Source organism: Octopus sinensis, linkage group LG5 (assembly GCF_006345805.1).
Source record: "Octopus sinensis linkage group LG5, ASM634580v1, whole genome shotgun sequence".
Taxonomy (NCBI): Eukaryota; Metazoa; Mollusca; class Cephalopoda; order Octopoda; family Octopodidae; genus Octopus; species Octopus sinensis.
Genome location: NC_043001.1, coordinates 45,332,766 through 45,356,454, shown reverse-complemented (window position 1 = coordinate 45,356,454; position 23,689 = coordinate 45,332,766). Strand labels below are relative to the sequence as shown.

Genomic DNA, 23,689 nt, shown 5'->3' with positions numbered 1-23,689 from the left:
TCATTGAAATCTCAAAGCTGTGTTATAATGCATGATTAATTAAAAATATATTTCTTTACTACCCACAAGGGTCTAAACACAGAGGGGACAAACAAAGACAGACAAACAGATTAAGTCGATTACATCGACCCCAGTGAACTGGTACTTAATTTATTGACCCCGAAAAGATGAAAGGCAAAGTTGACCTTGGTGGAATTTGAACTCAGAACGTAACGGCAGACGAAATAAGGCTATGCATTTCTCCCCGCATGCTAACGTTTCTGCCAGCTTGCCACCTATTAAAAATAATGTGAATGAATAAGCATTACATTTGGTAGAGTAATCTGAATGCTAAAGAGTTGAATGCTTCGAATCTCTTTTTACTATCTCCATGTAAAAAGTGCTCTGTTTCAATGTTCCTGATTGGGAAAAACTCCCATTTGAATGCTTAATGGTAGACAAGCCATCCATATGTCCATAAATAATTGTACCAATGTATGCATAAAATAATTGTATCAATGTATGCAAACATGTAAATTATGCATATGCACAAAAGAAAACTACTCCATATGTATAAACATTGTAAAAAAGCATGTCAAAATTACTGTCATCTCGATTATGATTACTTGAAAACAAACAAATGTTGTTTGCATGTTTTTATTTCTGTAGATGACCAGTTTTCAATATTCATATTTCCAAAGGTCCCAAGCTAAAAACCCTATCACTAGTATTTCTTTCTAACTCTACTGGGTAGTATAAGCAGTTCACAATTAGACATCAGTAAGTGGTTGGTGAGCTACTATAAAAAGACCTTCCCTTCCCCCTCATATTCAAGCATCTGAATCTATTCATTTATTTATTCATTCATTCATTCATTTATTCATATTCATTCATTTTTTTGTGAGTTGACCTAAGCTAAACAGCAGTAAGTTCTCAAGTTTCACTCTGTATATGTAGTTATCTCTCTCAGCAGTTTAATTCATCTGATTAACGTTTTTTTTTTTTTTTAAACTTACTAACAATTTCTATTTGATCAACAAGATCATCTTGATTTTTAAAAACTCACTCAACTACAAAAAATTATTTATATAAAATGGAAACATTAAAACAAAAATCTTCTTATAATCCAGTGCTTAAAATTTGAATATACATAATTAAAATAAGATTGACTTTTAAATAAAGAAGATTTGAAGAAAATTTTGTCACACACCTTCAATTCTTACAGACAGTTACAATCAGTAATTCTTAAACTTACTGTTGGTTCTTTTATAAAAAATTTTTTTCCAAATTTATAACTTGTAACATTTATTATGGGTATTCAAATAAAAATATGTGGTTAGAAAGCAAAATTTTTGTTGAATGGTCAAGCTTCAATCAGTCATTACTTTGTGTTTATTGTTCCTGGTTACTTATGTGTGTGTGTGTATATATAATGATTTTAACATTTCCTTGGGCGTTCCAAAAAAGTTTGTAGATAATAATTTTAATATTTTAATTGCCTATCATTTCAGCTCTGTTATATTGTAAATTTAATCTGAAAAAAAAAATTATCTTACTGATATAAATTACTCATTATTGTATATTTAAATAGCTTATCACCGTGCTGTACACAGTGATTCAGAATCCACTCCTGTTCAATCTTCATATTTTGTAACAAAAGGTGAGTTATATATTAATCATGTTTTTACTTTACATATTAAACAAAAATTGTTTTACTTTACTATTACTATTTTGATATTGCAGAATTATATACATAAACATTTTAAAGATGTTAGAAATATTATGGAAATATAACATTTTATGTACATGTTTTTCATAGCAGCAAAGATTCATTTCCTACATCAGATATATGTCCTCATCTTGTTTGTTGTTAACACGCTTTGGCTGATATACCCTCCAGGAGCCTAGTTCCCTCTTTGTTTCAGGAACCAATTTCATGGCCTCCATGTACACCATGGAAGATACCAGGTTGCTGTCCAATATGCCCATTAAAATCTCCAGCCACAAAGATAAGATCATTGTAACTCATCTTTGAGGTAGCCTGCAGAAGAATATCATAAAAGTGATCCTTCTGTTCATTTTGTAGGCCCTTTTGTGGGGTATAGGCAGAGATAATTGTAGCTATACTATTCTGCAGGACTAACTTAAGTTTAAGCACTCTATCACACACCGACTACCTCTATGACCTTATCTACCCATTTCTCTGCGAGAAGTATGCCCACACCCTCTACCCTGTCACTGTTACCTTCCCAGAAGAGTTTATACCTATGTACTTTGCCTGTGGGGACCCTGGCTGAAGCTCCTCTCCACCTTACCACTTATATGCAGCATATATCAATATGCCTCCATTCAAGCATCTCTACATCATCATCATATGTATATATATATATGTATATATATATATATATATATATATATGTGTGTGTGTGTGTGTGTAGCCAAGAAACACGGAAAGGATTATTTTAGAGGAAGAGATTACAATTTGGAAGTTATTTGATGAATTAATAGAAATGTTTAAAGTTTATGAAAGTACAACCATGAAGAAGAGAGAATTATTTTAGTGAACAGTATGAAGAAGAAAGAATTATCTTAGAGAACAGTACAAACAGGAAAGAATTATTTTAAAATTATTTTTGAAACTAAAGATTGGTTTCAAATTTTGGCACAAGACCTGTGTTCAACTGGTATTTATTTTTTTCAACCCCAAAAGGATGAAAGGCAGAGTCAACCTCTGCAGAATTTGAACTCAGAAAGTACAAACAAATGAAACGCTACTAAGTATTTTGAGGGGATGAAATGAATATTGTAATGCAATTTAATCATATTCATTATAGCCTCAATATCTCCTGTCACCTTTTGGTGTATTTGGTATGTCTCAGTCTTAAAGTGAGAGAGATTCTATCAAGCCAACAAGCAAGCATCTGTGTGGTTGATTAACCTATTGGAAATATTAGCCAAATCACCTTCAGAATCATACCCTACTCTCTTGAAAAAGAAGTGCACATTGGCTAATATATTTCAAGATACGCTGTATATTAGAAAGACGAGATGGTCATGACTGGAATACCTTTGGTCAAAGGTGTAGTGGATCAGAGTTGATTTGGTATAACACTTCCTTTGAAACCTATTAAAATATATAACATATATTTGGGGCAATTAAGCTTGGTAGAATCCATCTCTCTTCAAGACAGATTTAAACACAGAACTGGAAGCTAATAAATCATTTGTCATTTTACAATGCTGTTGCTACTTATTGAAGTTTTCCAATCTTTGGGATCGAAACTATTGAAACCAAATTGCTAGTAAATCACTTGAATGGACAGAATATTTAGCATAATTTTGACTTCTTACATCAGTCAACATCTGGCATTTTTCAGCTATCAATTACAAGATGAAAACTGATATGGATCCTTGAAATATTCAAATATTAGTCATGAAGAATTAAACAGTCACTTTAACTTTGAACCAACACCAATCTTGTAGTAATGTTTGTTGGTCCTGCTGAGAGTTTTTCATCAGGACAAACCAGCCTCTAAACAAATTTCTGACAGTCAGTCTTTATCTTTCTGCTGTGCTTGTTGTCATAGAAATTAGTTTTCAAGCTATATTGTTTCAACGCCCACAACTAAAGAGGATTTTAATGTATTTTATTTGTATATTTATTTCAAGGGAGATTTGGTTACTACATTAACAGATTTTATGACTACCATAGTACCCACCTTTCCTCTCTCTTTTTCCCATTTTGCTTTTACTGTTAAATATCATTCCAAGAGCAGTGTGTGAACCAACAAACCATGAAATCATATGGGCACTAGTTTTCTTGCTACCACTACAAAAGAATATAAAATCTCTGCTCAACCCTTTTGATACCACCCTGCTTGAAATCACCCTTGTTCTATCTTAAAGATTTTTTTTTGTTTTTGGGGGAGTTAAAGGAAAACCATCTATCAAAATTTCATGTTAATTGTGTTTTAAACACCAGCTTAATGACAAAGTTACTTTACTAAATTCTTTATTATTTCCAAATTGATTTGAAATGAAGGCAATGTATTTCAACAGAAATATGGTAACAAAAGGGTTAAAGATACAACATAAAGAGATAACATCATTGTTATCATCATTGTCATTAGCAGTATTTACTTCCATGCTGACTTAGGTTGGACATATGTATCTCAATCTTTTGACATCTAATGCACACAAAGAGAAAATGCCAATCTCTCTTGTGCATAACTTGAATATCTTTTTCCCTTATTTTTCATATTATGATACTCACACACATATACACTGTCAGTCTTTTTTAGTATTTATTTATATTAGTAAGAATACATAATCGTCATTATCCCCAACATATTCAGGATCAAATTAAGCCATCCAGTTATGACTAGAATGGTAATGAACTAAGGATGCCTTTACATAGTCATTCAACCTGATAGAAATAGCAGCCATTTCTTCCTCAAACCACACCCAACTAGCTTCATAAAGAAAGAAACATTGGGTAATGTAGTCCTGAATATCCAAAGAAAGATTAGATAGTTATGGTTGAAATATTTTTGATCATATGCCTGCTTGATCAGGTCTGAGTGTAGTGAACTCTGTTGCATACATGGACTATTACTTTTGATGTGCAGCCACTCTCACAACTCACTTGTGGTTTCCTCTACACACAAATTAATGTTACATATAAAAGAGATTATAACCAACATATATCTTACCAGTTTCAAAATAAGAGTCTTTAAACTTTTTACATTCTGTATTACAATCACTTCTAACTCTTTATAGGTCATGTGTGTACAAGTGTTTATGTAATCTCTCATATATTTTATTGAAGTGTAGGTGATATGATAAAATGTTCTCAGTTCATGTAGTAATATGCTTAGGAAGGGCACCTGACTGTAAAATATATCAAAAGTACAGATCAAATCAGTGAAAACCCTTAATGATGTGTATAGGGCTAACAGCATGTTAGTGCCATGCATTGTGTTGGGGTGGTTAAGTAGGAGCATTTGGTTTTGTGTGAAAACCCCTCAATCTTCATCAAATGACTGCACCAATAGTTTTCCTTTTAAATGTGGGAAACAGACATGAAATAACCTAAACACAATTAGAAACTTTTCTCTCTTTCAGGTGTAAAACTTCAGGGCAGATCCTATTAACAAGCAAGAGGGATGCGAGATCTAAAAAGATCATAGAGATACCAGAACATGAGTAGTTGTGTGTAAGATGACAAATGTAAATTCTCCTGGGTTAGTAACAGCACTGAAGTTGGTGAAATGGGTATATTATTGGCAGAAAAATGAATAAAGTAATTGATAAGCAAAACTGAGTGAGAGAAAAACTGTGTAAGTGTAATCATCAGATGTAGTGCAAGAGAGAAAACTGAGTTGGTATGAACATTTAATAGATATGGAGGATGACAGTTGGGTAAAAAGTGCTAAATAATACAAATGGATGGAACCTGCATTAGAGGAAAACCAAAGAAGTAGGGAAATTTTGATGTCAGGCTGAACTTGATAAAAGAGATGACAAAGACCTGTGACAAGTGGTGAAACACCACTGAAAGAGAGACCTACCCAACCAATACAAGCATGGAAAAATGGATGTAAGACAATAGTGTTAACAGACATTAAATATACTACTGGTATATTGCTATATTGCTTTTTTTTTCCACATGAACCACAACACAGTTACAGTACACATATACTTACATATGATGCTTATTTTTCTTTACTCTTAGACAAACCTCCAGACAACAGTTATCAGGACAATATAGTGGGTTCAACATCAGCGAAAGCAAATATTTCAATTCCAGGTAAGTTCTCTCTCTCTCACCTGTGATATTAATTTATGTCATGTATGGCAGTCATTGTATTTTATAACAGAATAAATCATCACTTACTAGTTCATTTACATCTTACGTTGTATATCATTTTTTCAATTCCTTATTACCCATCTTTGTTATAATTTACAATGATTGCCACACATGAAATAAATTAATAATACAGGTTACAATACAGATGTGCGAGAGACTTCGTGATTAGGCTAGACTGTTGATCTTGTAGAAAAATTGATGTACTGTTTGGTAGTGTGTAGAGGCAGCCGTCGGTCTTATAGAGATCAGTAAGTTCCCAGAGCTGGTGATTAATTTCCCGCGTGAGGAAAATTGAACTGTTGCACCAACACAATTGGACAGCTGAAAATTTATCAATATGAATAACAAGTTTGGCTAATTACAAGGTCATGTGAACTACTGGAATGAAAAGGCCTGTGGAGCTGATATCCTGGTATTTAAGCCTGAATGACTCACAATGAAAACATCTCACACATAATGACAGTATAAATCACTTCTGCTATAGATATGTTAAAAACATATTTGTTTTATTATTTTGACCCTGATCTTTTTCTTGTGCTTTTGAGGTGTTTGGAAACCTGGAATGCAGTTCCAGTCTCAGACTTCTTTGAAGTTAGAAGAAACGAAGGATGAACCATTATTCAAAGATGTAGCTCCTGTGTGGAAACCTCAAGCAGTGGCTAGTAACACAGTTAAAAAAGAGTTCAGATCAATCAAACCCAAATTTGATCCTGTCCCTAAAGCAGCCACTAATGTCCAGGTAAGTGAGGTTTGATAATGTTACAGATAAACCATAGTTTTTATTGTAATTTTTCATCCCTACTAATTTTGAACTTAGAACTCTCAAGATCTTCATATTTTTATCCAATTGTTTCTCACTAAAGGTATGTCATCTGAAATGCTCACTCTCCACTTGAAACTTTTTCTTTCAACATGGGATTTCAAGAGTTCATACTCAGCATCAGCTGCAGTAATCTTACCCATCTCTTATTATACCATAGCCTTTTCAGCAAGGCTGTGTATACTGCTCGTTTTCATGGATTAGATTGTAGAAATATATCCTGCTTTGCATTGAAGGAAACCAGCAGATTTAGTTATTTCTCATTTATTTTATCATTGATGTTTAAAAGATTGGCCTGTCTTGTTGATATGGGTTAGATGAGTCTGATTCATCACTTGTTATAATTTTTTTTTATTATGACCATAAAGTCCAATTTGCACCTGGAGTTATTTTTCTATGAAAAATAGATAATGAACTGATTATTAGAAAAGTTCAAAGTCTCTTTGCAGATAGCAAAGCTTTGAATAAACCAAATATACAATTAATCACTCTTTTGAATCACAAAAAATAAACTACACAAAACCTTATTGTACTGGAGGAGTTTTGCTGATGAGACCAAATCAGATTGATAAGTGTTAAAAGGGTAAAGGTTTTCTCTTTCACAAGTTCCTTCTATTTGGTTTGCTTGATACTCCTTTACTCAACTGTTACTCTTCATATGCATCGTATTTTTGTACCAGTACAGTCTTTTATACTCGACAATTGATTGCTCTGATGCCCAATTTTTCTCATCTAAATAGACAATACAATAAATTAACTAGTACAGGTGTATATATGTCTGAATGAATGAGTGACTTTGCTTATACACACACCCACCAGCCTGTATATAAGACATTTGATGACAGCAGTTTTGGATGCAGGTAAGCTGGTACATAAGATGATGACAAAGAGGAAATTGAAAGAAGTTAATAGTCTAAAAAATTATCCTCTTAAGATCTTGAATATGTTTATGTCTGATATAGCACATAATAATACCAACCTTTGACCTTAGTTAATTGTAATATATTTGTATTTTCAAAACAATTATCAATATTTACTTTTAAGTTGATATTTGAAATATTAATTTAATCAAATCTATCACAATGAATTAGAATTAACGTCTGCTTAAAGGTTTTGGTATATTTTCTTGAAAAGTAGAAATAAGATTTTGGGTGGGGTGGGTGATTGAAAGATAGTTTCTTTCATCATAACATAACTTAGTTTAAATTATGTTAAGTTTGTATTTGATCTGGGTCAGTCTCACCCAACTGTTTATAGAAAAGCTATCAGAAATAAAGTTTAGTAGGTTTTATTTATTAGACAAAGTACTACAGTAAAATAACAGTTGTTACATGGAAAAAATGCAGAATATTGATCTTATATTTTATTTAATTTTAGACATTGAGCCCATCAGACACTTTTGCATGGAAACCTGAAGAAAAACCAGTTCCTAAAGAAACAATTCCTACAAGTGCCTTTACTTATAAACCACTTTCGACTGCTGAAAGCGATGTTACATTTGCTGCCAACGTACCTGCTTCTACTGATTTCTCATCTACAACTCCTAAAGATCTCTATTCTCCTCCCCCTGCAGGTCTCAAAACAATGATTATTAACAAATCTGAAGAAAAACTTCACAAGCTCCCTCCAACACAGAGTCCTGATATTATTCTTTTACAGAAACGAAGAGGTAATGCACATACACATATATGTTCCTTCATGTTGTTCATGAAAATAATTTCAATCACCACTTTAACCCCACCACTAAAAAAAGATATTTCCCCCATTAAACTAAAAAAAAAATAAATTTAAAGAAATTTTTTAAATGTATTTTTTCCAGAGGTTTCCTTATTTCTTAAATGCATGCTTCATATGGGCTGAATTTATGTATTTTATTACATCATTTTTTCTGAACAACTGTTATAAGGAAAGCTAATCTGACATCTTGCCTGTCCTCTATTTTCTAGCATGGTTCTGTTATTTAGAACTTTCTAGATGTTTTCCATGATATTTCATTCAAACTAGACTTTGATTTATAAAGATAGATTAAATTCTGTATTTTTTTTCATTGGTATTATAAATGGTAATGTAAAGCTAGATTTAGTAAATTATGTTATTTGAGCAGATAAAATAAAGGCTGAATTTTACTAAAGCAAAGGATTAAGACCATGATACTTTTTAAAATGTAATGTTTTAATAAAATTCAATAGGTTTCATCATATTTATGTGTTACAAAAGCAATATTATCTGATTTTTTCCTTATCTATTACTTAACACCCAAATTTACATTACTAAACATTCCCACTTAAACACTACTAAACTTTCCCAATAAAAATCATTCCCGTTTGCTTTGTGTTTCTAGCACAGTGTGATAAGCATTCAATTCAGTTGAAAATCAATAAATTAAACTTTATTCTAGTTTCCATTAGTCTTCAAAATTTAATATCCATTTGTTTATTATTTTCTTCATTATTTAACATATAAAAAAAAGTATTGTTTAATTAACATAGTTTAATAGCTTTATCACAATCTAAGATTTTGAATCTAAAACATATGACCTCTATTTCAAAAGACAATAGGAGAATTTGTAGAGAGAGAGCTCCAGATGCTACATTGAACAGATGACACACCCTTATTGGCATAATATATTTTTATGGAGCTAGCATGGGAAATATTTTAACAAATGTTTACACAGCTGAATGCTTTACATACTGTAGCCAACTTAAACATTTCCTTCCAAAGCAAGTGAAGGACAAGTTAAATAATACTACTTTGCATATCACTTAAACATAGTGGCAAGGTGTGCATGGTTTTAATGTCAGTAGTTCAGTGCTTATAACCTCATTGTTGCTGTATATGTAAAAATGTGTTAAGAATAAAAGAACGAGCGTGTTCTGAGTTCAAATACCACCAAGGTTGACTTTGCCTTTTGTCCTTTTGGAACCAGGCTGCTACTGGAGAAGGTATCACAGCATGTGTCATTCAAGATGTGGGGGTCTCTCACTGCAAAACAGGAAAATTGTTATGCTGTTTAGCTTTTTACTACCCCTTCTATTCAACCCTTGCTGAAGCTGGAAAGGAAAGCCTATGGTGTCTAAGCCATGCTTTATTATCTCATTGAGAGCCATGTGGCATGGAAGGCAGCCAGCTCTATAATGGTATGACAATGGGTGGAGGTCAAAAGAGTCCACAGTGAGTTTGCAGCAGCATTTGTAAAACTCACAGATCCAGAGGCCAAGCCTCAGGGAAACACTAATGCAATGTAACTCAGCTTACTTAACAAAACATTCATGAAATAAGCAGTCCTACCCCATCTCACTCTGCCTACAGTAGATTGTGACATTTATGAGTCAGTGAGGAAACCTCTATGCAGTCACTTAATTTGCTAGAAGCAGCAGTCAAATCTTCCTCAAACCTTGCCATACTATCTTTAAAAAGGACACATTGAACAATGTAGTTCCCTGAAGTAGAAAAAAAGTGGTATTGTCATGTCCAAAATGCTTTCCATGATAGGCATGAACTGTTGTTAAACAACAACACATATACAGCTTGATGAACTGAGCCAATGAGTATTGAAGTGTCTTGTTGCCTTGTACATAACAGATTACAGAGTCAATGAATTGGCACAAACTCACATTCTTCAAATCAACACTCTTCAGCTCACTTTCCAACTATGTAGCTTTGTGTTCAGCTCTTTGGGCGTGTGTCTTCTGCTGTTGAGCCAAGCTAACTAATTTTTTGTGAGTGAATTTTATCGACAGAAATTGTTTTGAAGTACATCATATATTTGTGTGCGTTTGTGCTTTTGTGTTTGTCTCTTACTGCTTGATAATTAGTGTTGGTTTGTTTATTTCCTCTTTAACTTAGCACTTTGACAAAAAGAGACTGACAATAAGTATCAATATAAACAATGGGGTCAATTTGATCAACTAAATTTTTCAATGTGGTCCCCTAGCATGGTCACAGTCCAATGACTTAAACAAATAAAAGAATAAATAAAGACAGAATATGTCTTTGTAAGGGGTTTGATCTATCAGTTACAAGCTTAACCTTTTATTCACTGGACATCTGTCTTCTGGATTAAAGTTTGTTTCATAAAATCATTATCTTCATTACTTTTACACACGTTTTTCCATGCTGACATGGATTGGATGTGTTGTCACAATCTGCATTTGTTCTTACTCAGCGTTACGACCTAGTCATTCATCTTTCCACTCATTGCAGAACCTTGATATCTGGCACTATATGTCATTATTTTTGTTGAGAATTTTACAAATCATTTTATGATGTGGACTGGATGCATTAGAGTAAGTTGTCTCCCTAAAACTAGAGTCCCTTGATCATAAATTGTCTCCTTCCATTTCTCTTTTTTTTTTGTTGTTGGTGGGTTACACACAGAGTTACTCTTCCTATCACAGTTTTTTGATAGCTTGAATTGGTAGTATTTTGTCATACTACAGATGCTAGAGAGGCTTTCTGTGAATGGACTAAAGATTTCCATCTACTTAATATCAATCATTATTTTTATTGCACGTAATTTAGTTTAGGGTACTCAGTGTTAGTCTCGTTGCCATTACTATGGCTGAGGGCTCATATATTTCTATGATTTTTATGGCTTCAAGAAGGTTTTGACCACCAAGAAGTTCATAATGACTATTTTAGTTTTCTAAAGCTAGCCAGCCTTAGAGTAGCAATGTCTCCATAGTACTATTTGGTATGGTAGGGAGTTTTATAGAGGCAGCCTGGGAGTGATGATGTCCCCATGGTGCTTCATGGAAATGATGAGAGAGAACAAGCATTTAAGTGAAGGAGGCATAACTAAATTATTCAGTTTGGGTTTGACAGTAGTTAGGTGGGTGAGGATATCCAGGGAAGAAATAGGTTTTTTTGAGTATACCATAAACATTTTTGCTTAAATTTGTTTACGTCCCAGTTAGTAATCTTGGGGAATTTGTATTCATTGGACTGTAAATAATAATTTGTTGATAAATAGATAGATAAATAGCTAGAAAAAAAAGACCTTAGCTTCACTATTTCCTCATTCATTTCATCTCCAGGCTGGCAATTACAAAAATTACACATACACATGCATATACACACCTTGTGTGTGAGTGCATGTGTACATATATGCTTATGTATGTTTATATAGCAACCAGGATTAAAATCCTTACCTGTAGATTTTTTATAGCCAACCTTATTTGCTGACTGTATTTATCAGTTGGTTACTAGGAATAATATATATTAATATCCTTTAATATAAGTGGACTGTTCCAGGATCAGGTTCTATTTCTCCAACCAACTGACTGTTTTCCTAATTCTTTTTTTTTTCTTTCCCATTTTCTTTTTATTAGTCTTATTAGTTTTTATCTCTCTTTTATTGTACTTTCTTCATGTCTTCTTTTTTCTATTATCTTTTAACCTGATCTTTTCATTATTTTCTTCCCTATCTTTTTCTTTTGATTTCTTTGTCTTTTCAATGCCTTCATTTCTTCATATATATCCTTCCTTTTCTCTTTCTCTTTAATATCATTTACCTTCTCTTTCTCATCTATCTTTTCCTAACCATTCTCTTTTCTTTTCTTCTTTTTTGTTCACCCCCTGTAACAATTACTCAGTCTACATAATTCTTGCTAACCTATTAATTGTTTAAGAATCAGATATATTCTGTTTCAAACTAATATCAGTGTATTTGACTTTTAAAATATAACTCTAAATATCTGTTATACAATTTAAAAAAATAATATTATAGATTAACTTCAATTTTGAATAAATCATATTAATTCCAAAACAGATTTTCATTATATTTTCAAAGAAAACATTCTGAAAGTTAAAATATCTTTGCTGTCATTTCTTTTTTGTTTTTTTCTCTGTCTTTTTTTCTTTAAATTTTATACATTTATTCATTTTATTTATTAATATATTTATGAATTTAATTTTTCTTCTTTTTCTCTTTGGTTCTTGTGTTTTATTTTCATTTCACCCCTTCCTTTTTTTTATGCATGTATGGTTTTTCAGATGAATCTAATCTACCACCTGTGGGCAAACCTAGTGTGGTAGGATCAACTGTGATGGTTTCTGAGGGTAAGGACTCATGTTTAGCTTCACCTAATAATTGACATGAGTTATGTTCTGCACTGCCAATTAACCCTTGTAATGTTTTTTTTTTTATCAGTTTCAAATTGGATGTTGCTGCTACTAATATATATATATATGATGGGACCTTTATAAAAAAATATTTTTATTTATCATAAATGTGTATCATATTCTTTTTTACATGTCTAAAGGAAATCCTTTTATGACAATTAACTATCTGAACACCAATTACTAATTAGATAGCTCACACTTTTTTATAAAAAAAATTAATAAGAACTAGTTGTGTGCTACCAGTCAGATCAATTGGTTGGGACCTTCTACAAATGAGTGACGATATTTTATGAGAAAATAAAATTGAAAGGCCTGAAATAAATTGGTTTAATTGTCATTCATGATATAAATTGTTTTCTATGCAATTTGTTTAAGCAAACACTGGCTGAATCTGGAATATAGTTTTATCTTGTTGTTAATATTCTGTTTGTCATTGATTGATAATCAAAATATGACATGTAAAATATGAGTATAAACACTACAAATATTCTTTTACTGGTTTTAGTTATTATCCTACAGCCATGATGGGGCACCATCTTCAAGGATTTTTAGTCATTTACATTGACTCCAGTGCTTATTACAGTCTGGTACTTATATTAACAACTTCTTTTATTAAATAGTTAAGTAACCTTTGACAAAAAGAGATGCAATATTGGTTTACACCTTTCCATGTATAAAAATAAGTACAGACAAGACCACACACATGAAAGGTTTTTGCAGAAGTCAACAAAATTTGCTCAAAGTGCTGCACAATGGAATTGAACTTGGAACCAAATGGTTGCAATGTGAACTTCTAAACAACTCAGCTATGCTGGCATCTTTTAGTACCAATGATATTGACAAGGGAACCTATTCTTAGTCATTCAACCTGCTAAAAATAACAACCAAATCTGCTTCGTATCATACCCTACTGTATTCTAAAAAGGAAAAGAGGAAGGATGCATTGGACAATGTCATCACTGATATACAAAAAGATAAGATGGTCATGGCTGTAATGCTTTTAATTATATCTGCTCAGGGCTAAACAACAAAATGTAGTTGTTGTTTAACCCCAGCTCACCACTGAATGAGAAATTCCACAATTAAAGTCTTTCTTGTCATGAATGGTCTTATTTTTTATATCCAGGTTCACATTATCCAATACATTCTTCCAGTTATAAGACAGTAGGTTGTGATTTGTGATAGTTCTGACTGCTGGCTTTTTTAATATTTTAAATCAGAGCTTAAAAGGAAACTAGGGACTGGAAAATATTTTGTTTGGCAGCCTATCATTCTTGCCATTCCACTACCTTCCATAATGATAATAATAATCCTTTCTATTGTAGGCACAAGGCCTGAAATTTTGGGGGAAGGGGCTAGTTGGTTGCATCAACTCCAGTACTCAGTTGGTACTTACTTTATTGATTCTGAAAAGATGAAAAGCAAAATCAACCTTGGCAGCATTTGAATTCAGAATATAAAGAGCTTGAAGAAATGCTTCTGAGCATTTTGTCTGATGTGCTATTGGGTCTGCTAGTTCACTACCATAATAATAATAATAATAATAATAATAATAATAATTATGATGATGATAATTTTTAAGATAGGTACAAGGCCACAAATTTATAGGAGGATGGCACAGTTGATTAAATTGACCCATGATACTTTGCTATATGTTATAAATTTGGGGGTCAGTGAATCAGTTTATTTAATTGCTAAACTAGTATTTATTTCATCAACCACTGAAAATTAAGACAACACTGTAACACAAGTGGTTTTATTCAGATTAGTTACATAGAATTAGGTGGAGTGGCATTGGAAGAGTTAATCATATGTTTAGTTGTTGTTTAGCCTCAGATTATCCCTGACTGAGCAGACCAAAGGCATTGTAGCTATTTCTAGCAGGTCGATAGACCATGTAGAGGCTCCCTCATTGGCTTGTATGTTTAGTTGAATACCTTGTTGAGATTTCAGATATGAAACAATTGTAGAAAATAGTAATTTTTGGCTTTATATTTTTGTTTTTGCTTGCTCAATGCTACTTTGCCAAAGGCATTTATGAAATTTATTAATTATGCCTTTTATAATAAGAGATTGTTTATACTGTTTTTTGTCTTTTGCTTTATTTTTGACTTTTTATGCAAAAGTTGTTTTTCACTGAATTTATACAAATAATAATAATGATGTTTTTATTGGTGACAGGTATCCACCACCAAAAATATAAATTATATACTCCACAAAGAATTTTGAAATGTTTTGTGGTATGTGTGTGCATATGTTTTACTCATACACACACATACACACACACATTTTCCCTTGCTAGCATGGGTTGGAACAAAAACTTATTTCGGGAGCAATATTTTTATGGCTGGATGCTCTTCCTGTTGCTATGGGTTTACTAAAATGAAATTTGGTAGATGAAAACTGTCATTTATATAAATTGTGTCATTTGTAGTCCTCCATGAAAGTATGTTTAAGCTGTTCATTGATCAATAGACTGTGGAGATATATTGCTTTACTTGGAAACAGGTGAGAGTTGGCAATAGGAAGAGCATTGAGCTGTAGAAACATCTGTCTTAGTGAAGTCTCACCTAACCCATGTAGATATTTGAAAGTAGCTATTAAAATGACATTAATGATGATGTACTCACAAGGGAGTGTGTTACTTGCAACATTCTATTTCACCTCATAGGCACTCAAACATAACCGCTTGAAGGATATCTCTTTTGTGGGTAAATTTTCTGGAAATAGAAAATATGTAAATAAATAAAACCAATTCCTATCAGATTTATTTCTATTGCTATAATATGAAACATAGAGGAAGCTTACCAAATACCAGGACCTAGTAGCGCAGTGCAGAAATCAGGGCTTGCAGACACATTGCAAACAGTAGCAGTGGGCTGTCAAGGTTTTGTAGGGCATTCATTCTGCAAAGCTCTGACTGGGCCAGCAAAGAGGAGGGTGACAAATTCCATCTCTGAAGCTGCAGAGAAAACCACTAGGTGGCTTTGGATAAAGTGGGCAGACCAATGATTTGCTGCTATTGGGTCTACTGGGCAAGGGAGTCTGATTTTGAAAACCTAAAACCATTGAAATCCCAAAATTGTCATTGATGATACATCCTGGAGCACCTGTGAGATGATTATTAAAACAAACAAGCACTTAATAATAAGGAATTCATTCTATACCAACATATTTGAACTCTTCAAGGAAGGGAGCTACAAAAATTAAAATACTTATCATATTCCTTTCTATCATTGGTTGAGTACAGTGTCTATGCTGAAATATTGTCATATATGCATTGAATATAGTGTTATAAATGAGTCAGTATTTGATGCTTGTTAATTACCAACATGGTAGAAAAGAAATTTCTTTAAATGTTTGCAAATCCTTATGAATTTTTGTCATAAGAAGCATTATGAACTTACGAATATTTTGTAATTTAAATGATATTTCACCTTACTCATGAATGTTTCATTCACTTATGTATGTATATATATAAAATTTCATATTTATATGTATATATATATATAAAATTTCACATATATATATGCAGCAGATAATATATAATATATATATATATATATGTGTATATATATAAAATTTCATATATATATATATGTTCCTATGTATAAAATTTCATATATATATATGTGTGTGTGTGTGTGTGTGTGTATGTATATATGTATGTATGTATATGTGTATATATATAATATATATATATAAAAATGTCACACACACACACACACACATGTTTATGTATTCTATTTTGCAAGATTCTTAATATGAATGCATATTGAAGCATGTATTGTTATACTTGGGGATGGTCATCTTTTGCCAATTAATCACATGCACTATTTACTTGATCATCACTTTAGTTTTATTATTATCTATTAGTTTATTTGTCCAGCAAAGTTCTTTCATCACACATTCTGTGACCTCTTCTGTCCCATGTGTCTCCTCTTGTTCTGCCTATTCCATTTTGTCCCAAAATAATAATAAACCTAGAGTGAAGATCAAATAAATAGTGCATTGTTTAATTGGCAAAAAATTCCCATTCCCAAGTATAACATATATATACAATGAATACCACATAGTTTAAGAGCATTTTAACAAAACACACACACCCCTCAGGGACAGAAGAATGAGAAGGCAGTTGTCTGATGAATGGAATGTGAACTCTGATGTATAACAGGGCCATCTCCTTTATTTTTCTATATGTAAAGAGAATAACAAGGTGTATTTATATCTGTTTAAAATATCACTCTGAATGTATTAAAAATCTAAGATAAAATTAAGTAATCCAACTGTTACTTGATTTTATCTTAGATTTCTGATACATGCTGTGTATCATAAATCCTATTTAGTAATCAACAAAAACCTATGTGTATCAAATCATCAATTATCTCATATATGCTTTATCATATTTGTCTCTCATTGTGTCATGTTCTGATTGGAATGGTCTCTTTTAGTATCAAGTAGATACTCTCTTAGTATTCTATTTCTACTGCAATAGTCTATATTTCTTATATAGTGTTTCTAACTCATTAGTTCTTTAATTTCCACTTTTCTATGGCAGTAATAGTGTGTATTTTAGCCACTATCATTCTAAGTAGTCTCTTTTTTTCATAGTGCAATACTTTTCATGCAATAATAGTCATCTTTTAGTTCTACATTTCTAATACATTAGAATCTTGTAGACATATATTACTAATGTAGTCATCTTTAGTACATTGTGAAATAATATTTACTTATCATGCATATGACACACACACACACACACACACTATATATATATATATAGATAGATATATATGTGTGTATCTATATGCATATATTTATATATATGTATGTATGCATGTGTGTGTGTATGTATATATATATATATATACATATATATATATATGTATGTATGTATGCATATATATGTATGTATGTATGCATATATATGTATGTATGTATGCATATACATATGTATGTATGTATGCATATTCATATATATGTATGTATGTATGTATGTATGTATGTATGCATGTCTCTCTCTGAATACATACACACATTGAAACATACTCAGTTATTCATACATGTCTATCTGCTTTCTTCCAATCTCCTTTTAAATTTTTCATTTATCTATGATTGTTATTATTTAAAAAATATGTATATTTAATTTCATGATATTTACTTTAAATTTACAAGTCATGCTTCAATTAACCTCACTTTTCAGCTCCCAACTATGACTAGCTTGAATATTTTAAGACCTGGTCTCTAAATATCATTTACCTTTTATCTCCTTCGTTATAGTATCTTCATGTTTACATGTTTCTTCCATTTCTGACAATTTTACTTGGACAATTGAAGAATGTATTCTTCTCTGTGCCTCCACAGTAGCTCTACCAAACTGTTGTTTATTGTTAATCATTTGAATGGCTCTTTATAATCCTTATCTGTCAGGTTTTTGTCTGCATTTTCAAAAATATGTATTGCTCATGGCAATATTGTTTTTATATGAATGACACTTTCTTTTCAATCAAGTAATTGTAATATGCACCATCTAAAACTAATTGGATTAGTTTTAACTCGAGACATCTACAGTGTGAGATCATTTTACTCTTTTATGAAATGTCTACTTGAAAACCAGTTTTTGTCAGAATTCTTCCACTGTAGTCTTATCTGAATTCTGCCAGCTAACTTGTAGAACCAAAGCTACAATAGCTTTCAGTTATTTTTGCAAGAGCAGATATCTGTTTATGTTCAATAGGAAGAAGCACTTCTATTTGAAAGGTCCCATCATATAAAGTATGATGAATCCTTTGCACTTTTTCATTTTTATCAACTGTTCCATTCCAGGGTCAAACCAACACTTACCTTTGTCCATAACCCATTATTTTATTCCTGTTTGTTTTTACCAGATGTGATATCCCTACCCTCAATAAAAAACCATGCATGATTGCATACTGTTTTTTAAAATTGATATTGTTTTAAAAAAATCAATTACTAAGATTTTAAATGATATATATTAGACATTATAAGCACCAGTTTGAGACAGAAAAGAACAACACACTGACTCACTGATTTTAAATCATCATCATCATCGTTTAACGTCCGCTTTCCATGCTAACATAGGTTGGACGGTTCAACTGGGGTCTGGGAAGTCAGAAGGCTGCACCAGGCCCAGTCTGATCTGGCAGTGTTTCTACAGCTGGATGCCCTTCCTAATGCCAACCACTCCGTGAGTGTAGTGGGTGGTTTTTACATGCCACTGGCGCAGGTGCCAGACGAGGCTGGCAATGGCCACGATCAGATGGTGCTTTTTATGTGCCACCGGCACGGAAGCCAGACAGAGCTGGCAATGGCCATGATCGGATGGTGCTTTTTACATGCCACCGGCACGGAGGCAATGGCCACGATCAGATGGTGCTTTTTATGTGCCACCGGCATGGAAGCCAGACAGAGCTGGCAATGGCCACGATCGGATGGTGCTTTTTACATGCCACCGGCACGGAGGCCAGTCGGGGCGGTGCTGGCAACGGCCACGTTCAGATGGTTCTTGTACATGTCACCGGCTCTGGTATCACAACTATAATTTCCAATGATTTTGATCGATTTTGATTTGGATTTGGATTTTCACTTGCCTCAACAGGTCTTCACAGGTAGAGTTTTGTGTCCCAAGAAGGAAAGGTATGCATAAGTGGACTGGCTACATCCCAGGTAGAGGCCACGGGTTATGGTCTCACTTGTCCTGCCGGGTCTTCTCACACACAGCATATTTCCAAAGGTTTCGGTCACTAGTCATTTCCTCGGTGAGCCCTAATGTTTGAAGGTCATGCTTCACCACCTCGTCCCAGGTTTTCCTGGGTCTACCTCTTCCACAGGTTCCCTTAACTGCTAGGGTGTGGCACTTTTTCACACAACTATCTTCATCCATTCTCACCACATGACCATACCAGCGCAAACGTCTCTCTTGCACACTACAACTGATGCAAGAAAATCATGTACTCAATAATTTGGTTTTAGCTGTTATTTCTTGTTATAATCATTGGTCTCCAACTATGACATCATACTGTATTAAGCATAGTGGAATAGCATATTCTGCTAACATTGTTTGGCTATGAAATAAAATAGTTAATATATCAGAAACAATTTATAATATTTATTTTCAGGAGATAGAACAGCTGATACTATGTAGTATAATTGATAATGCAGTCACAGCAAATGACAGATTTGTAGTTCAAGTTCCTACAGTGGACTTGTTGTTACTTTTTCTGTCATATTGGTGTTTATTATATCTAACGTTATTGACATTTTCTTATTTGATTCCCTCTTGTCATCCTGTTGTATTTATTAAAAAAATTGTTGTGAGTTACTGTTATTGAATGTATTAAACATTTTTGCTGTGTCTTTCATTCCATTCATTATACTTCTGTTGTTTATTACTGGAATTAGATATTTTACATTTTTTTTCTTTGGTTATGGGTTGGGGAATTCTGCAAATTGAAGCATTTTTCAAACTTGTTGCATTCAGTTATTTTACCACTCAATACTCTAGTTAGTGCTAAAAGCCCATCCATTAAATAATAAAAGGCACTCGTTTCCAGCTAAGTTATACAAAAGCACTGAATTCATGTTTCTTGTTCAGCACTATCACTACTAAAATCACTGCATCTTAAAAATTATTAAATGGTTTATTTTACCTTATATACAACAAATTCAATCCAACTTTGAAGTTCAACTACCATGATTTGCAAAAAGATAAAACTGAATGAGTTTGTAGAAAAGATAACTTTGATTTTGGAGATGTACTTGGAAAAGATAACTGATTTTGGACATGTACATTGAAAAGTAAGATTAATTATAATATTTAAAGGAAATTGTTTAAAAGAATTTCTTTGATAATATATTAATTTTAGGCAAAGAATTTATTTTATCTGATAAAATTTAATACAAATTATGTGTATAGTGTATAATAACACATAATGTTATAAACAAAACAAAAAGAAAAACAAGGAAAATTAGTTTCAATTGTTTAAAGCTCTGAGTTTGTAAGGAAAAATATAGTTAGGGGAAAAGTATTATCAGCTAACTCCTGGTATATTACTAGTAAAGCACTTTATCAATTCTATTTCCCAATAATTTTCTAATTTTTGCACAAGTCTGTGATTTTAGGGGAAGAGTAAATCAATTACATTGACCCTAGTGCTCTGCTGGTACTTATTTTATCAACCCCAGAAGGATGAAAGGCAAAATCACTCTCATCAGAATTTGAACTCAGAATATAAAGAATTGGAAGAAATACTGCTAAACATTCTGACAGCTCACTGGCTCCTGTCTTCTCATAATTAATTACAATAAATATTGTTTAACACAAGTGCTTCATCTGTATTCTTATTGGGCAGTTTTACTAACATTTCCATCTTCCGGAAAGGTTGCAAAAAATTACTAGATATCTAATAACGTGTAGCATGTAAATGTAAGTTATATATATTGTAATAATTTAGAACAACAGCACAAGTATTATTTGATTTAGATGATGAAACATTAAGATTGAAATTAGAATTGATATTAGAACTGCAAAGTAGAAATGCAGAATCTGTCAGCTGATACTCTGCAAAAATCTTCTAAGTTGTTGCTATGCCCCAGATGAGCTCTGATTGAGCCCTTTCTTCTTAAGGCATATGAAACTAGAACTATTTTGTCCAATGTGTCCCCAGAGATGTGGTTGCTTTTCTTGATGGCTTAAAATATTCTGTAAGTTGTTGAGATTTGAGGAGTGACATGATTATGTGACTTGGTAAATGATAATTATAATTATAAGAATTGCATTCTTTCCTACATGTGTAATCAAAACAAAATATTACTATACAATGCAAACAACAAAATTTAAAATAATATTACACAAATAAACACCCATAAAGTTGAACAAAGAAGAAAGCCCAATACCTTTCTTAAATCTTGCTAGGAGCAGCTAAATATTCTCCAAATCACACCTTTTTAAAAATGGAACGTCAAACTGGATAGTATAATTCTCAAAAGAAAGAAAAAAGAAATAAAATCATTACTGAAATGTATTTTGATCATAGACCTGCTCAGTCAAGGTAGGCTTGAGCTAAATATCAACACACTTAAAATAGGATAATTGTGTAGCTATATGTATAAGTATGTATGTAGAAATATATGTGAGGATCAGTACAGGTGTAATGTGTGTGTGTGTGTGTGGTGTGTGTTAAAATTTTAAGCCCTATGATTTATGTTATACTGCTAATTGTCATGAAAGGACACAGTTTACAGATTGGTGTGTTTTCTCACACATTGTCTTCCAAGACAGTTATAGCAAAAATCTTTCCATGTTTGAGTGTACATGAACTTGATAAATGTAAATTGTTCATAACTTTAAAAAAAAAACTGTTGTTAAGAAAATAATTGTGGAATGAATTCAGCTATTCTTTTAACTTTGCTAATTTAATCACTATATTATGATTAATGGTCATTTACTTTGCATAGCAGGACAATTACACTCCATTTACAAATATTACTATATACACTCATGTCCAACTTAACAAGGTGCTTTGCTTCATTCAGTATTCATCATGAGATATAAACCTATGAATCAAATAAAGAAATAATTAATACTTAAAATCTTCATAAAATGGTATTAGTCATAATGAACTAACCTGGGACAGAAAAGAGAACTTGGCTCACTTTATTAGGCATGCAGCACTAGCAAAGACCCAGTCTTCATTGACTCAGTAATACCAAACATCATAAAAAGAAAAAAAAAGGACGTAATTAAATATAATAATTTTTTTCTCCAAAGTTACTTTTAAAACATTTTTTCATTGGTATTAACAGTAAAAGAAAGGTAAACAATTGTTAATAATACTTAGTACTCAGTTATTTTTTTTTATATCTTTTGCTTTGTAGCCATTCTTATCATCAACTGCCTGATTTGGATGCTGTTTTTTATCTGCTGTTTGCTTAGCTTGGTGACATGGAAGCTTTTGTTTTATTTCCACCATGTGCTTTTCTTTCCGATTGTTTTTTTTTTTATATTATGTATATTTATTTTGTAGTTTTTAAAAAACATTGTCTATTATTATTATTGCTGATGTTGTTGCTATTGTCATTTTTCATTCCTTCCTCAAGCAAAGTATTATTGATTAAAGTGTATATAGTATTATGTAAGCGTAGCATGTGTGTATGAGACAGAAAGTAAAATAGCATCATGTAGATGGTATTAGATGAACTATGTGATATAGAGGAATTCAGATTTTCTGTATCAGTTTAGATGTATACGAATTTAGAACACTATTCCATATTGCTTTAGGTCACCTAACTATTGGGAAAAGGTTAATGTGATTGATCACTCATTGATAAATACTTGTTATCTCAAAGAATCAAGTAGCTAATTTTGTTTATTCTTATCTGTGCATAGGATAAATAAATATTGGTTTAAAATTTTGGCACAATGCCAGCAATTTCAAGGGAGGGGTAAGTTAATTACATCAACCCCAATGGTCAACTGGTCAGTTTTATTGACACTGAAAGGATGAAAGGCAGAGTTGACCTTAGTGGAATTTGAACTAAGCATTTTGCAAGGTATGCTACTGGTTCTGTTAGCTTGCTGTCTTTGGATAAATAATTGTTAATATATTTTATGTGTGTGTGTGTTCTGATTTGTTCACATCTCCGCCCAGTGTTTTTATTCACATATAGTTTTTACATAAACATCTTTGAGCCATGGAGAGAACCTCTATGTGGTTGCTCAACCTTTTAGAAATAGTAGTTAAACATCCCTCAAATCAAACTCTGTTTTGAATAAGAAAATGATACATGACCTACTGTAGTCCTGCATACCCTTTCAATAACAGTTTGATTAAAGGCTTGTTGGATGTCAGAGTTGATTTGAAGCTCATCAACAATGC

The 23,689-nt window shown here is 32.3% G+C and overlaps 1 protein-coding gene across 11 annotated transcripts in view; it reads left to right on the top strand.

Moving 5' to 3' along the window:
- LOC115212426 (sorbin and SH3 domain-containing protein 1) overlaps positions 1 to 23,689 on the top strand; it is a 504,251-nt gene that overhangs the window by 229,856 nt on the left and 250,706 nt on the right. For 10 of the 11 annotated variants that reach the window (XM_036503384.1, XM_029781341.2, XM_029781339.2 and 7 more), the window contains 5 exons: positions 1,571 to 1,639; positions 5,714 to 5,788; positions 6,394 to 6,587; positions 8,046 to 8,337; positions 12,663 to 12,728. In XM_036503384.1, the coding sequence (XP_036359277.1) occupies positions 1,571 to 1,639; positions 5,714 to 5,788; positions 6,394 to 6,587; positions 8,046 to 8,337; positions 12,663 to 12,728 (696 nt within the window). The remainder of the gene's footprint in view (positions 1 to 1,570; positions 1,640 to 5,713; positions 5,789 to 6,393; positions 6,588 to 8,045; positions 8,338 to 12,662; positions 12,729 to 23,689) is intronic. The other variant, XM_029781340.2, reaches the window with a different exon arrangement.